At 36.3% G+C, this 16,607-nt stretch overlaps 1 protein-coding gene across 3 annotated transcripts in view; it reads right to left on the bottom strand.

Moving 5' to 3' along the window:
• Nucleotides 1–16,607, bottom strand: part of DPH6 (diphthamine biosynthesis 6) — a gene marked incomplete at its 3' end in the record, with an annotated part of 271,055 nt that overhangs the window by 104,955 nt on the left and 149,493 nt on the right. For 2 of the 3 annotated variants that reach the window (XR_013959609.1, XM_080651060.1), the window contains exon 8: nucleotides 9,434–9,521. Coding sequence is in view for 2 of the 3 variants with exons in the window: in XM_080651060.1 (XP_080507186.1) it covers nucleotides 9,434–9,521 (88 nt within the window). Of the gene's footprint in view, nucleotides 1–5,424; nucleotides 8,115–9,433; nucleotides 9,522–16,607 lie in introns of those variants that run through there. The other variant, XM_080651061.1, reaches the window with a different exon arrangement.

Genomic DNA, 16,607 nt, shown 5'->3' with positions numbered 1-16,607 from the left:
TCCATCAATAGGAAAACTCAATATCTGAGAAAGGTAAACAAGATACTGGTGGCACAATGTGATCAATGACCAAAAGTGTTACACTGTAACAGCAAGGAGTTAGGTTGTGAATTGATCAAAGAAAAGGAAAAAAATACATATAGCTATTAAATGCAGAAGAGACAAACTGAAAAAGCATCAATTAAAAATTTTTTTTAAATTAAAATTCCAATAGGAAATATACCAGTTATGCAGTAGCATAGAAAGTCATGTTAGCGCCATTAAAAATATAATACTATAATAATAAAACTAATAAAATTATCTAATGTAGGACAAAGTATATCTATAATAATAAAAGGGTAATATGCTAATTAGACTGGACATCATTCCGGATATCCTTCTGGACGAAGCCAGGGCCGGAGGGAAGCCCGGGTCCTGGGTGCCAGAGGGAAGCCAGTGCCGGGAGCCAGGAGAAGGAAGGCCTACTTTTGCACGAATTTTGTGCATTGGGCCTCTAGTGAATTAATAAACTTAAATCACTGGGCATATCTGTAAGAAACCAAATATGTGTTCAATCTGGGTTATATTTGTTATTGCGTATTAGTACAGTGGATCTAAATTACTGTAGGGATATAATGAGCATCAAATAGGCCACAGATGCCCTTTTTTAATTTCTTAAAGTTCTCTAATTTTGAACTTAAAAGTGGAATGGAGAAGGATACTTATTTGAGATGCTGTGATTTCAGCTCTAAAAGAAACAATTTTTAAAAAGATGAAAACTGTCTTAGGTTATCGTAAAGAACAATTTTCATCAATTAATCCTAATGAGCTATTGAATTTGTGTGTTTTTTTTGAAATTTTTATTTACTATTTTGTTTTTTATTGTTTTAAAAACATTTTATTGTTGAAAGGTTCTCTTTTTTTCCCCATTAAACTCTTCCAGCCTGCTCCCATCCTTTCCCTCCCCTAGGCCCTCACCACCCCATTGTCATGTCCATGGATTATGCATATATGCATACAAGTTCATTGGTTGATCTCACCCACCCTCCTTTGCCTTCCCTCTGGGGTTCAACAGTCCGTTCATGCTCCTATGACTCTGGGTCTATTTTTGATAATCAGTTTATTTGGTTCATTAGATTCCACATATGAGTGAGATCATGTGATACTTACCTTTCTCTGACTGGCTTATTTTACTCAGCATAATCTCCAGGTCCATTCATGCTGTTGCAAATGGTAAGAGTTCTTTCTTTTTTATTGCTGCACTAGAGGCCCGGTGCATGAATTTGTGTACAGGTGGGGTCCGGCCAACCTGCTCTGATTGGGGCCGATTTGGGCTGGGCCGACCAGGGGGAGGGGCCACGGGAGGTTGGTTGCCAGCCCTGCCCCCGATCGGGGCCCGATCAGGGCCGGGCCAGCTGGGCGGGGGCGGGGGGGGGGGGGACTGCAGGAGGTCGGCAGGCTGGGGGTCGGGGGGCTGATTGGGGCCACAGTGCACGTCAAAGCAACTGCTCGTTCCAGCGTTCCAGCTGCTTGGCTTTTATATATATAGATGGCTTTTATATATATATATATAGTATTCCATTGTGTAAATGTACCAACATTTTTAATCCAGTCATCTGCTGATGGGCATTTAGGCTGTTTCCAATTCTTAGCTATTGTAAATTGTGCTGCTATGAACATAGGGGTGTATATATTCAATTTGATGAGTGTTTCAGGTTTCTTAGGATACAGTTCTAGAAGTGGGATGATTAGGTCAAATGGGAGTTCCATTTTTAATTTCTTGAGGAAAATCTATACTGTTTTCCACAGAGCTGCACAAGTCTGCATTCCCACCAGCAGTATACTAGGGTTCCCTCTTCTTCACAACCTCACCAACACTTGTCATTTGTTGATGATAGCCATTATGATAGGTATGAGGTGATATCTCATTGTCATTTAACATCAAGTCTCCTAAACTATGAACATGGGCTGTTTTTTCATTCGTGTCTTTAATTTTTTCAGCAATGTTTTGTAGTTCTCAGTGTATGTCTTTTATTTTCTTGGTTAAGTTTATTCCTAAATATTTGATTTTTTTCAAGGCTATTGTAAATGGGACTGTTCTCTTAATTTCCTTTCAGATGTTTTTAAGTGTACAGAAATGCAACTCAATTTTGTGCATTCATTTTGTATCTTGAAACTCTGCTAAATTTGTTCATTAGTTCTAATACTGTGTGTGTGTGTAATCCTTAAAGTTTTCTGCATATAAGATCATGTCATGTCCAATAAAAATTTACGTACTTCTTCCTTACCGATTTGAATGCCTTTTATTTCTTCTTCTTGTCTAATTGCTTTGACTAGGACCTCTAGTACTGTGTTAAATAGAAGCAGTGAAATAGGGCATCTTTCAATTGTTCCTAATCTTAGGGGGAAAGCTGTCAGTTTTTCACCATTGAGTATAATAAAAGCTATGGGCTTTCACCTATGGTTTTTATTATGTTAAGTTCATTTCCTTCTATTCTTAGTTTGTGGAGTGTTTTCACCATGCAAGCATGTTGAATTTTGTCAAATACCTTTTCTACATCAATTGAGAAAAATCATGTGGTTTTTGTCCTTCATTCTGTTATGTAGTATGCTATGTTAATTTTCATATGCTGAACCATCATTGTATTCCATGAATAATTCTCAGTTGGTCCTGGTGTATAATTCTTTTAATGTATTGTTGAGTTCTGTTTGCTTATATTTTGAGAAAGTCTTTATTTCTCCTTCCTTTACCTTTTGCATGCTTAAAATTTACATAAATAAAATGTTGGTGTAAAACAAAAATGATTTTAAGAAATTTTCAAATACTAAAAAAAAAGAACAGTACTAGCAGACCCACATCAAAAGATAATAAAAGGATATTAAGTCTTAACATGAACACTATTAACTAGAGTTAAATAATTACTTATTTCTTGAGAATATTACAGTGAAATGGACAAACCAGAAATACACCATCAATGAGATTTGACAAATACATTATCATCATCCTAAAAGTTTCCTCATTTTTATTTTTGAAGGATATTTTTGCTAGGTACAGAATTCTAGGATGACAGTTATTTTCATAAAGCACTACCAAAGATGTGGTTCTGGCTTATTTTTCTCTTGAAAAATTAGGTTTCATTCTAATAGGTGCTTCTTTGAAAATAGCCGCTTTCTAACACACTTTGGCTGTTTTGGGTTACCTTTGCCTTTTGTTTTCAGCAGTTTTATCAGCATATACCTAAATATGGTTATCTTTTTACTTTGTGGCTTATAAGACTTCTTGAATCTGGTATCTTGGTGTGTTTTATCAATTTTGTAAAGTTCTCAGCCAATATCTTTTCAAATACTGCACTAAATATCCCATTATTCCTCTCCTCTCTTTTTGATACTCTAATTACATGTATTTTACTAGTAAGCTTTTTCCACTGTTTCTATTTTCTTCACTTCTAATGTATATTTTCTATCTTTGTTTTTTCCCCATGTTTCATTCTGAATATTTTCTTTTGGCCTCTCTTCCAATTTACTGAATAACAATCTACAGGTTTCTGGCAAGAGCCTTACCCCTTCCACACCTTATTCCAAACACCACAGTTCACTACTACTATCTGCCATATGAACAAAAGGACTACTCTTATTACTCTCAATTTGGGTTTATATCTATCACCACTGAAACCCAGGATTCTCAGTGCATCCTTATTCCATAAAATCCAAACCCATTTCTATGGCCAGGGAGGCAACTTTCCCACCTTCTCCTTTATTTCATATATTTGATTAATTTCTCTGTCTCATTCCATAAAATAAAAGCCCCACGAAGAAAATAATTTTTGGATGTTTAATTCACTATTGAATCCCCATTGTGTGAACAGTGTCAGGCATGTAGATGTAAGCACGCAACAAATATGTTAAACGAATAAGTAGTATGCCACTTCTCTTTTATAAAAAAAATCACCAAAGTAGAAGTTTATAAAAACACCAATCAGAAACTTTAGTTTTTTTTAAACAACAATAACAACAACAAAATAATAAAAAAATAATAAATATTAAAGAAAAAAAAGGTAGACATTAGAGTTTGAAAGCGGAGAAGGAAATCAGTTAACTGGGCCATTTTATTATCCTCTCCCAAACTAATAAGTCTGTCATATATTTTGAGTTCAAAAACACTCTTCCAATATCCGGTTTGATTCCTGTCTTGCTGACACAGTGGTACATTGTTGCTACTACTGAATCCATGCATTTGGGACAGGAATTAGCCAAGAAGCTATTTAAATTTAGGTGAATCTGATGCTTGGTTTATTAATCTGCTCCACTGACCATTTTAGCAGCAGTAATTTAGTGCTACCAAAGGCCAAAATCCACCTGAACCCCAAGGTAGATCATTGAGGTTTATGGAATTAGGTTGTAAAGCCTGCTAAATGCTTGCTCCCTCTTACCAAACCAGTGTTCTCTCTTTAGCCTGAGGGCAAACATGGGGAACAGGTGGGTGGGGTTAGGAAATTGTGCTGAATCAAGTATTGGTAAATAAGTCATCCTGTATCTTCTTCCTTTGTCTCTTCTGTAAGAAAATACTGAGGTGGGCAAAGTAGGTTCATAGTTATTCATGTGGAAAATAATACAAGTATTAATAAATAATACAAGAATAAACTCTGTGTTTTGTGTACGAATGCCTGTAAACCTACTTTCGCCCACCTCTGTATTTCTAAGGTGGCATGAAGACAGTGGCAGTGTATCTCCATGGAGGGGATCTTCAAATTTAAACATATTGGTAAGAGCGGTGAGAGCAAATTCCTGTGTACAACATATTCGAGACATGCCATTCAAATACTTTTAGTCATCCTACATATTTTTTTTCACTTACTTCTAAAGGTCCCTACTATGTCTCCTTCTACCTAGACTGCTAAAATGTTGTAGAATAATATTTAAATAGTTATCACTGGAACTCACTACACCACCCCCTCACCTAGTTTTCTTAATCAAATATTTTAAAATTCAAAACTATATGCCCATTGTATGAAGTAAAAAATTATAAAGAATTAAACTTTTCTGTATTTTCCCCATTCATGCCCGCTTTCCCCAGAGAAACCAATGTTATCAGTCTGTTTATTATATGCCCATCTCTTACTATGATCTTTCAAGTATAACTAAATATATAAGCTCCCTGCCTCCACCAGTATTTTTTAGAAAAACAGGATCATATCGTACACATCACTTTTCACCTTGAATCAATATTATGGCCATAACTTCAGTCCAGATTAGCCAAGCCAGTGATATGTGTCACTGTAATCATAATGCTGGGAATAATGATTACCTGCAATAACTTTAATTATAGTTACACTGTAATTTGCCCATATTTATAGTGAATTACATGTAGGCCTAACTGTTCTTTTAAACAGAGTAGGTGCTCACAGGTATTTGTTGACAAGAAAAATAAAAGCACAGAGATGGTTTAATGTTATAATTTCTTTCAGTATATTTGATATTTCCGAAATAAAGCAAAATAAAATGAAAGAGCCAATGGGCTATGAGAATATGGTGCTTTTAAGTTATAACTTCTAAGAATGTGAGCTTTTATAAGTATACTAGTAACCATCGCGCAGTATTGCATGCAGTAGGATGCCTGCCGCTTCCACGGGAGCCGTGCGGCTTCTGCAGGAGGCGGAAGAAAGCCGCTGGTGCCCATGGGAGCCAGGAGGGCGCCACGCCGATTCTGCGGGAGGCGAGAGGGACCCGTGCTGCTTCCGCAGGAGGCAGGCCCGCTGTCTCCTCTCCAGGACTGCACTCGGCCCCGGAGGCTGTGGGCCGGCCCCCCTGTCCCTGTCCGTGTCCACTCCGGCTCCGGGGGGCCAGCCCGAGCCAGGCGTGGCAGCTCACCAGCCTCCCTGTATCTGTCTCCGTCTCCACTCCAGGCCTCACCTGGGCACGCAACCTCCTCCTGTCTGGTCATGACCAGTTGTGGAGTCCTGGCCTAATTTGCATATTTCCTCTTTATATAGATAGATAAGTAATTGTCCCATATGATTATTTCAGTTAAAACAAAATTAAGTGCTAAGTGATAGTAGGATACATTAGTAAAATTGGGGCTAAATTTCTGTGAACCTTGTCTCTTTATAAATGCAATGGCTATGCCAATAATTAATTTGAAATATTGTTTCCCATAAAGCTGTTTGAAAAATTTAAAACAACTACTATATAAAGAAGAAACAGCTTCTGAATAGTTAAAAGTAAGTCTTGATTCTTCTGTAAAGGTTATGCATTTTAATATGATCTTTTGGCTGATTTATGTAAAGCTTTGTATTTTTCATTTTCTCAAGCCTGTCATTGTAGTGATGTATGGTATATTTTAACATCAAGTTTGCCAAGAGCAATAAAGTTAGGGCCTCAAAAGGAATTTCCCCATTTTTAAAAAATCTCCCCATTTTTAACCTGAAGCTTACCATTTTACAATTATTTTGTTTGGGATACCATGTTTAGTTGATATTCTTGACACACTCACATAAATAATTTAAGATTTTAAGTTAAGGGAAAATTTAAATAGGTTAAAAATTTAAGAGTTATCATATACAAAGTGAAAATTTTAATTATAACAAATTTACACTAAAAACCCCTCTAAAGGTTGTATTTTACATTTCACTGTGTTCAGGACATTTTTATCCAACAACAAAGATAAAAGAAAAGTATAGAAAAAAATGACTTTCATTAAATGGTATGCAACATGAAATGAAAGCACTTGTCTATAAATTTCTGTAGGAAGAAAAAAGGAAGTATGAAAATAATAATCAGCTAAATTCAAAAATTCTTATTACAGAATAGCTATTACAAAGAGTATGAAGATGAAAAAAGAACAATCCTCAATAAATTTATAACCTAGTAGACACAATAAGTCCTTAAACAACTATAACATAAAGCTGATTAAGCTATCCGTCACAAGCACAGAAGAAACAGTGTTAGGGCAGGCCTGCTGATGTGGCTAAATGTATAAGAATATTTAAATTCAATCCTGCATCCTGGGCAGGATGTAAACAGTTAAAAAATGGAAGAAAAAAGGAAAACAAAGAATAAAGAATATGCTAAGGCAAGGCAGGAGAGAAGCAGAAGGCATTGTAAGAGAATATCCAGTGGTTCTATATTATTGGAGAAAATGACACATGTAGGCGAGTCTTGAAAACAAGACTGAAAAAAAAAGATGTTATGGCAACATATCAGATGGTTCTCCATTCATGGCTAAGCATCTTTTTTATTGAGAAAACAACATAACACTGTTATGGATTTTTATGCGGAAAGGAAAATAAATATGGCACTGGACTTTGGGTAATTATGATGTGTCAACATAGGTTCATCAACTGTAACAAATGTACCACTCTTGTGGGGGATGTTGATTATGGGGAGACTATGTTTGTGTGGGGGCAGGGTGTATATGGGAACATTCTGCTCAATTTTGCTGTGTATTCCAAACTGCTCTAAAAAATAAAGTCTATTTTTTAAAAAGCTGCCTAAAATCAGCACAGGTAATACTGAAAAATTGCTTTTTAAAAATCAGTTATAAAATAACCAATAAGAGTTAATGATAGTCTTCCTAAGTGTCCAATAATGTTGAAACAATGAATATACTGAGAACAAAAATGATACAGCACTTTGGTGATATCCAATAGATTAAATTTGATTGGCTAAGTGATTGCCTTTTCATCCTTTTTCAAATGCTTCTGCACCGTGATATTATTGGCAGACATAAGAGCAGAAAAAATACAGAGGAAAACAAACCATTGTGATAAAAGTAAAAAATGTCACAGAAGTGAGGGTGATATATGAAGCAAAGGTTAAAAAAAAGAAAAAGAAAGGCACATATCCTGTAGAGTATAGAGGACATGAATAGGATGTGTTAACAAAAAGTCAGGATGAATCCTGAGTAATTTGACAATATAATGAACATGGCATCCACATTTCCCCATTTAATCAATGGTTCCATTAACTTTTTTCTGATGATAAAAATGCAATGAGGAAAAGCCGGACATAATAATTGAGAAAATGCTATGTAATTTTTTTTCATATGGAATGGCAGCTTAGTAAACAGTATTCAAAAGTGCTTTTTAAGAATTGTGTATATAATTAGATGTTCTGTAGTTGTCAGGCACGGGGGACACCTAAAAGAAAAAAGGGAAATGCACCATACTTATTCAGTGTCAGTAAAGATCCCACGTTAAAGAAGTAATATTCTTTTATGCAAGAGGGAAAATGGGACTGTGAAAGCCAATGAAATACCAACACAAGGTGAATAACTAGCTACTTAGGTAGAGCAGAACATATAATGGCCAACATGTCTAAGCAAGAATTCAGTGGTTTTGATTTTCTGTGTGAGCACATGGCAGCCAATGTAATAGAGACCTAAAGTGAGGTGCTTCTTTCAGTGGGTCTGAAGGATGTTTTGATAGTATAGCTTCATTCTCTTGAGGGTTACTGGCTTTTTAGTAAAAGGTCATCAATAGTCATCTTCTGGCCCAATTCAATGATCTATTTCCAAACCTATTTATCCTAACTTTTCTGGAAAAATGGCACCAATAACTATTCTCTACTTTTGGAAACTCTCTCATGCTGAGATTTCTGGGGTTACCATTTTTTCTGTCTTTTGCCAATTCCCATTACCCCTTCTGATTCTTCATATTCCTTATTATATAGATAATTATGGGCATGTCTCAAGGCTTGGTGATAGAATGCTGAAGATGCAGAAGGCCTTTTCCAATCCTTTACATCTCAAGAAGCAGAACTTTTACAGAGGGTCTAATCCAGGTCTTTACCCTTCCTACTTCTTTAAATTGACATCCTTCTGTATCTTGACAAACAATGTATTTAAAATAAAACTCCTGCTCTGGCTGGTGTGGCTCAGTTGGTTGGAGTGTTATCCCATGTACCAAAAGGTGACGGGTTCAATTCCAGGTCAAGGTACATATCCAGGTTGTGGGTTCGATCCAGGTCGGGCCATGTGTGGGAGACAACTCACTTTCCATCTTTTACTTGTACTTCTGTTCCCTTGGATGTTTTTGGAAAGCTTTTATTTCTCCCTTTCTTCTTTATTAAACTTTGCATGATAAAAATCCAATTCATCCTCAAACCTTTCCCCTAAGTGTTATGCACAACTATCTAATTCTTATTTTACTAGAAAATTTAATATTTGGTGATACACTGTCTTGTCTTCTCCTTGATTAACATATATGTGATTCTCTTTTCAAACTCTTTAGAAATATAATATCTTGCATCTAGGCCTTAATTGTGCTTAATATAAGAGCTCTTAAAACTATGAACATTTGCAAAATTCTTAGCTATCGACAGGTCTAAAAAAGTCACTAATGATAAAATCGTTTTTTATCTTGTCATCTGTTGTTATAGTATCATATATATATATATCGAGCCAATGCACATATCATAATTGTCTCTTGAAATCACTGGGAATCTCAGGTTTACTTGCCTTGTCCTCCAAGTGCAATTCTAAAAAGCGTAGGTAAGCCACAGGTGCAAATGCATCAGCTGAATGTATGACTACTTCTGATGAATCTCTGAAATACAAAATTTTATAATGCATTTATTTACTACATAAATTGTGTCAAATCACTCCTGCTAATGACTAGAAGAGACCAAAAAAATCCTCATTTTGCATTTATTTCCACTAGTATACAATACTTAGTAATTAACATCTATTTTTAATAACCCAATATTTAATTGAGAAAAGGGTCAAGAATACTAAACTTTCAAGAAAAATAAAAAAGCTTTTTTATGAGGACACACAGTTCAACTTTCAGGTTCACTCAATGCTCTCTGAACAATTTTGAGACTTAAAACGCTTATTCAATTTTATTTTCAAAAATTTGCTTGATATGGGCTAACCATCAAATAATAGGGCTTTATATTCATTATTCTTTTCATTATCATGAGGTAATACATTCAGCGTTTCACACAATATCTCAATTATCCTTCACAAAAGCAGCACTGGTGATGATTTTAAGCTCTAGATGAACTCTTCACACTGCAATATCATTGCTATTAAAATTGATTGCCTGACATAGTAATTACCACATTCAGGTAAAATGGTATGAACTGCTTGCTGGCACCATATGGATACATGTAAATTAACTCAACTTTCATCAAAGATACCCTGTGAAGCACATATGAATAACTAAGATTATGCGTGAAGTTCTAATAACTAATTATTTTTATTGTTATTTATTAATAAAGAAATAGTGTTTTGCATTTTAGCTAAAACTTAAAAATAGAAATTCCTCATATTTCTTAAATGCCTCAGGCACTAGTTCCACTGTTTATATTAACACATCGTTAGCATTTTACCAATTGTAGTAAAGCAAAATAAATTGTAACTTTATTTGACTCTGCAACTAATGTAAGATATTTTTTGAATCAACTTGTGAAATGCAAAGTTATTTAGTGGCAATAGAAGAAACCTCAAAATATTTGGCTCCAAAATACTAAATTTTTGTGGGCAAAATCTGTTTACTTTCCCTTGAAAGATCAGAGACAGAGAAAAAAAATGTTTTATGAAAATACAAAAGTCAACTACCATTCATAAACCTTTAGTATCAAATATGCATCTTGTTAGTGTTTAAGAAAATAAAAATGAAAAGGACTTCTATGATATTAAAAAGAAACTTCTAATAGAAATAGAATCAGTTACGAGTCAGAATACTACCAGAACTTCACGGACTCCATCAACCAGAAGTTGCCTCCAGGTATGATGTGCAGTAGGAGAAGGAGAAAATAAAGAGAAGGCCCTCTTGCTTTCTACCACCTGTTCTTCCGGCCCCACCGCTCTTGGTTTGTTAGCCCTACTTGTGCTGTTTTTCCATTTACTCCAGAGTGGCTTGTGCTGGCCCTTCGCTTGGCTCATCAATCAGATTCAAATTCCAATTCCTGTGTACAATCTCACTTGTATTCTAAATTTCAATCCCTCTGTTCCTGATAGCAGCCTTGGAAACTGACCCTGAGCCTTAATTATGCCTAATCTAAGCGGCTTTGTTTTGATATCCTTGCTAATAGAATGCACCAAAACTATAATTAACCCAACCAATTCTGTTAGGAGAGTTTCAGCCCTTTCCTTTTCATGCAAGTTATCACCACTGGAAACAGAAGGTTAATAGCAAATAGCTCAACTGATACAACTACTCCATTCTGAATCAAGATTATCCACAGAAAATATATAGCACTGTAATCATTAAACAAAGAGGAATATGATTTTTCTGTATTCCATAAAATCCGTAATTTCCAATTGACCAAAATCATTTCATTCACTTATACAAAGCCAGAGTCAATTGGGAAGGAACTAGATCTCAAATGAACAGTTTTTAGTTCCAAACAGAATAATACCACTATTACTCTTTTCTCTTTCATACACTATCATCTGAAACCCAGCTTTCCAGGATCTCTGATCTGCTTAATGGATTTCTCCGAAAAATAGCACAGAATGCGCTGGAATACCCTCAGAGTAACCCAGAAAATGAATACCACTTATGCCACAACAAAAATGTTTTCCAGTTGGCCTCCCACATTCCCTTTCCCTATTAATAGAATTAACAAGTGTGCTCAATACCTTCTCTACAGCTGAAACTTCTCTGTAGCCACGAGCTGGCCATGTTCCCTTTTACTGATGTGGGACAGCAGAATGAGGTCTCAGCCTCTGTTCTCTGATGTCATGCTCCCAAGGTGTGAGGTCAGGCTCTAACCCAGCCGTGGGCAAACTACGGCCCGCGGGCCGGATCCAGCTGTTCTATCCGGTTCTCTTGCTCTCCCCTCCGCTCCTTTACTTTGAATTTATATTAGTTCACACAAACACTCCATCCATGCTTTTGTTCCGGCCTTCCAGTCCAGTTTAAGAACCCATTGTGGCCCTCGAGTCAAAGAGTTTGCCCACTCCTGCCTAACCCCTCACTTCAAAACAAACAAACAAACAAACAAACAAACAAACACTGATACTATCCCTTGAGACTCAGCGTGGTCTTGATTCCTACTTCTCCTCTAAAAAGACAACTGCACACTGATATTCCCTGTGGACACACACCCTCACAGGCACTCCAGTGTCATTTCTGTGAGGCCTGCCCTGGCATCATCAGACAGTGCTGTTTTCTCCTGCCCATCCTTTGCCTAATGCATTGATAGCCCTTTCACAACACATCCACTACATTGTAATCATGACTTTGTGTATTCGTCTTCCTTTTGTTCATCTTTGTCTGCCTGCCCTCCACCTCATCTCTTCCACTGGCTCAGTATACTGGTACTCATCAGACATTTGTTAAATAAACAAATAAACGTACAGTTAAACTTTATTAAGTATCTTCACACTTACATACTATCTATTGAAACTATCACAAACCTATTAGTACACTAGGTTTTCAAGTACTTGTCTTCACAAAAATACATACTTTGTGCTACACGCATACTGCATGTATAACATGTGTAACACATATATATCATAACACCATATAGTATCTCTAGCATAATAAAAATAAAGCTTCACAGATCTAAAAAATTAAATACAAGAAAAATAGTTCACAAATTTAAATAAATTCCAGGTGATAAAGAATAGATGTGAGTAGGCAGTAAGGAAAATACTTGATGCATCATCACTGCTAAATGCCACATTATTATGCTCTGTGCTGAGTTGTGTATTGAACAGGTAGAGAAGAGGAGTAGATGGGGAGAATTTGGCCCTTCTTTTCTTCCTTCCTTCCTCCCTTCCTTTCTTCCAATTATTCCATCCATCCATCCATCCATCCATCCATCCATCCATCCATCCCATATGTAGCATCTTTGTAGCAGTAGTATAGTAATATTGATAACTCAAATGGAAATATGTGGCTGTACGAAATACTGACATTAAAACCATATGTTCATTAACAAAGGGAAGAAAATGATCATTTTTATTAATATTAGGATTTTAGTTCTTCTGATATTGCTACAAGTACATATTTGAAGTAAGAAGTAATAAGAGAGGAGGTTATTTATTTGAGTTCCTACAATTTTCCACTTCTCTTAAAGGTGAGCCTTTACATAAAGGCTCCTTAAAAAGTCACATATTAATTGACATAAAAAGTGAATTGTAAAATGTTCTAGTTAGAATTTTTAAGATTGTTATACCAGTCTTTCCTATAAGATTTTAAAAACATTAACTGTAATTTGAAGCAAAATGCATCAGATAATAAACAGCTAGAACCACCTGATTTCCCTAAAATTCTCATTATACAAAAAAGAGTCAACCTGTGTCTAAAAAAAAAAAAAAATCCCTGATTATAATCAAGTTATTTTTGCATGTAAAATTTTAATTTTTCTTCTTATAGGTGATTTTCCCCATTTTATAAAAAAATTGAATCAGACATTTGAAATGGGATTAATAATCAATTAGTTGTATGCTAATCACATTACATCAAATATAATAGGAAAATTTGTTAAATTTGTCCCAAAAGTGAATTCTGAGTTACAGGATCCAATATTATTAATGGTCAATTGTTAACAAATAGTTACAGGACTAAACTTAAATCTTTTAATTATGTCATATAGAAAATTATCTCTAAATGAAATAAATTTCATTTACATATGGTTTTAGAGTGTGCAATGCATATTCACTTACAGCATCACATTTACCAGTAGCTATGATAGGACATTTTCTATTTTATAGAGGAGCAAAGGTTTTATATGTAGTAGATGACATTCTTTTTCTTTTGAAACTAGGATATGTCCCAACCTAAAACTCTAGTTATAACCTGAAATTGGAATACATAAAAGTAAGTAAAATAAGATATATAAAAATAAACAACAGTAAATGACAATTTAATTCAATGATATTTTGCTAGTGCCAACTATGTGTTGTGAGAGTTCAGGTATGAGAACAAATACTGAAGCAATGGCAGCCAAAGCCTCGAAAAATGGAAGGATTAAGCAAAGTGAGGAGAAATTGGAAGGCAATCTAGGAAAAGGAATCAAGTAAGAGATTAAAAATGGTGGCAGAGTGAGTGGATGCTGTATGAACATGCTTCCAGGAAAAAACTGGAATTGCAACTAGGTGAAATACAGAAAAATTTCCTAAATATTCAATGAAAACTTGCAGGAGAGAACCTGAGGACCGAAAGTGGAGGCCGCATAGAGACTGGAAGGAGGGGCGGAGCCACGAAAAGGCTGGCCAGGCACCCAGACAGCACCTGAAGTCCCAGAGAGATATCTCAGCTGTGGAGGGGGTGCCACTGAGAACTCTGGGATCTAATCCTCAAGCTGGGCCCCCCAGCAGAAAGCACCAAAACTGAGAAGGTACCCACATAACATCTAGCTGTGAAAAGCAGTGGGGTGCTGTCTTCCAGGGAGTGGCAGCTGAAAATTCAGGCACCTTCTTAAAGGGCCAATGCACAAAATTCCCTGTGGAGCCACCCACCTTGTGCTCCAGCAGAGGGAAGGTAAAGTGGACTGGTGCTGTGAGAGCAGAACCCAGGACTGGGGATTTGGGGGACAGAGCTCAGAAGACAGACACCCCAAGTTTCCTGGGTTGAGTCATTCCCTCACCCAGCAAAGGACATCTTTCCCATATAGACATTTACCTTGCCTGGGGGGAAGACAGTTGACACACCCTATTGGAAAACACCTTGCCCTGAGGCCACTTAAGAGATTAAAAATAACAATTAGCCTCCAGGCAGAAGCAACTGTCCCACCCTATTGATAAAAACTCTTGCCACATCTGAGGACCATTGCCTGAGGCGGGGGAATTCTATCAGTCTGTAGGCAGAGGTGGTCTCTGGTGGTTTTGAGTTTGCCTGATGTTAATCGGAAACAGTCTTTAACAATGTCCTGCACTAGAGATTGAGAGGTGTAGAGGATCTACCTAATACATAGTCACAAACACAAACAGACAGCCAAAATGAGGAGACAAAGAAACAACCCCCAAACGAAAGATCTAGAGAATTCACCAGAAGAAGAGCTAAATGAAGCAGATATAAGAAATTTATCTGAAACAGAGTTCAGAGTAATGATGGTAAAGATGCTCAACAGCATGAAAAAAGATATAGTAACTATGAAGAAAGAACAGTCTGAGATAAAGAATGACATAACACAAATAAAGAACACAATGGAAGTAATACACTGAGGATTAGGGGAAGCTGAGGATCAAATCAGTCAATTAGAAGACAGAGTTGAAAATATTACTCAATCAGAGAACCAAAAAGAAAAACAAAACAAAACAAACAAACAAACAAACAAAAAAAGGACAGTTTAAGGGAGCTGTGGGACAATGTGAAATGTAACAATATTAGAATAATAGGTGTGCCAAAAGAGGCAGAAAGAGAGAAAGGAATAGAAAATGTGTTTGAAGAAATAATGGCAGACAACTTCCCTAACCTGGTAAAGGAAAAAGTCACACAAGTTCAGGAGGCACAGAGAATCCCAAGCAAGAAGAACCCAAACAAACCCACACCCAGACACATCATAATTAAAATGCCAAAAATTAAAGACAAAGAGAATCTTAAAGGCAGCAAGAGAAAAGAAAACTTATTTACAAGGAGTTCCCATAAGGCTGACACCTGATTTCTCATCAGAAACTCTATGTATTGGGTGCTCCTGCATTGGGTGCATATATGTTTACCAGAGTTATATCCTCTTGTATCGATCCCTTTAGTATTATGAAGAGGCCTTCCTCATCTCTTGCTATGGCCTTCACTTGGAGGTCTATTTTGTCAGATATTCATCAGAAACCCTACAGGCCAGAAGGGAATAGCATGTAGTAATCAAAGAAATAGAAAGCAAGGATCTAAGACCAAGATTACTATATCTATCATTCAAAATAGACAGTCAAATAAAGAGCTTTCCAGACAAAAAAAAGGCTAAAGGAATACATTACCACCAAGCCAGCGTTACAAGAAATGCTAAAGGGACTGCTGTAATGAGAAGAAACAGAGAGAGAAACCTAGCCATACAGAATTAAAATGGCAATAAATATGTACCTATTAATAATAACCCTAAATGTAAAAGGAATCAAGTAAGAAAGTGATGAAACTGAGGTGAGGCAGAGCCTATGAAGAGAAAAGCAAAGGAGATGCTTAAGCATTAGAATCAGATGACTAATTTCCTGATAAATAAGAATAAAAGGACAGCATTTGTGCTTGTGTTCAGGCACAGAGCTGTATGTTAGCTCTTATCAGTTATCCTTACAGGAAGAACACCCACAGAGAAACCCCCCACAGAAGTCACCTCTGTAACTGATCGTTCAGGTGAACTGAATGGCTCATTCTGGCACTAGAGGTTTCTAAGACACCTCCCCTGTCATCTCTCTCTTTAATAGCATGACTAAGTCCCCTCATGTCAGTGTGTCAGCCAGGCTCAGGTTTCCTTGTCTACAAAAGGAGGCTGAGAAAAAGACGCATCTGTCAGGTCTAAAGCACTATGCCAAATGTAACTTCTGTTGATGTTACACAGAAACACATGGCTTATAAGTCTAGGTTGACCATAAAGTCTTCTGGGTGCTATATAGGACCTCAACTTGCCAAGTAAATAGGAAAAGCACTATTCTTTGGCATTTTTTCTCCTATCATTTTTTTTTCTTTTTCTTTTCTAATTTGGTTAGGACCATAATAATAAGTAAATATATTGCAAGTTTCCAA

This window comes from Plecotus auritus (assembly GCF_963455305.1).
Source record: "Plecotus auritus genome assembly, chromosome: 1".
Taxonomy (NCBI): Eukaryota; Metazoa; Chordata; class Mammalia; order Chiroptera; family Vespertilionidae; genus Plecotus; species Plecotus auritus.
The sequence above is the reverse complement of the archived record's forward strand: the minus strand, read 5'-3'. Positions and strand labels throughout refer to the sequence as shown.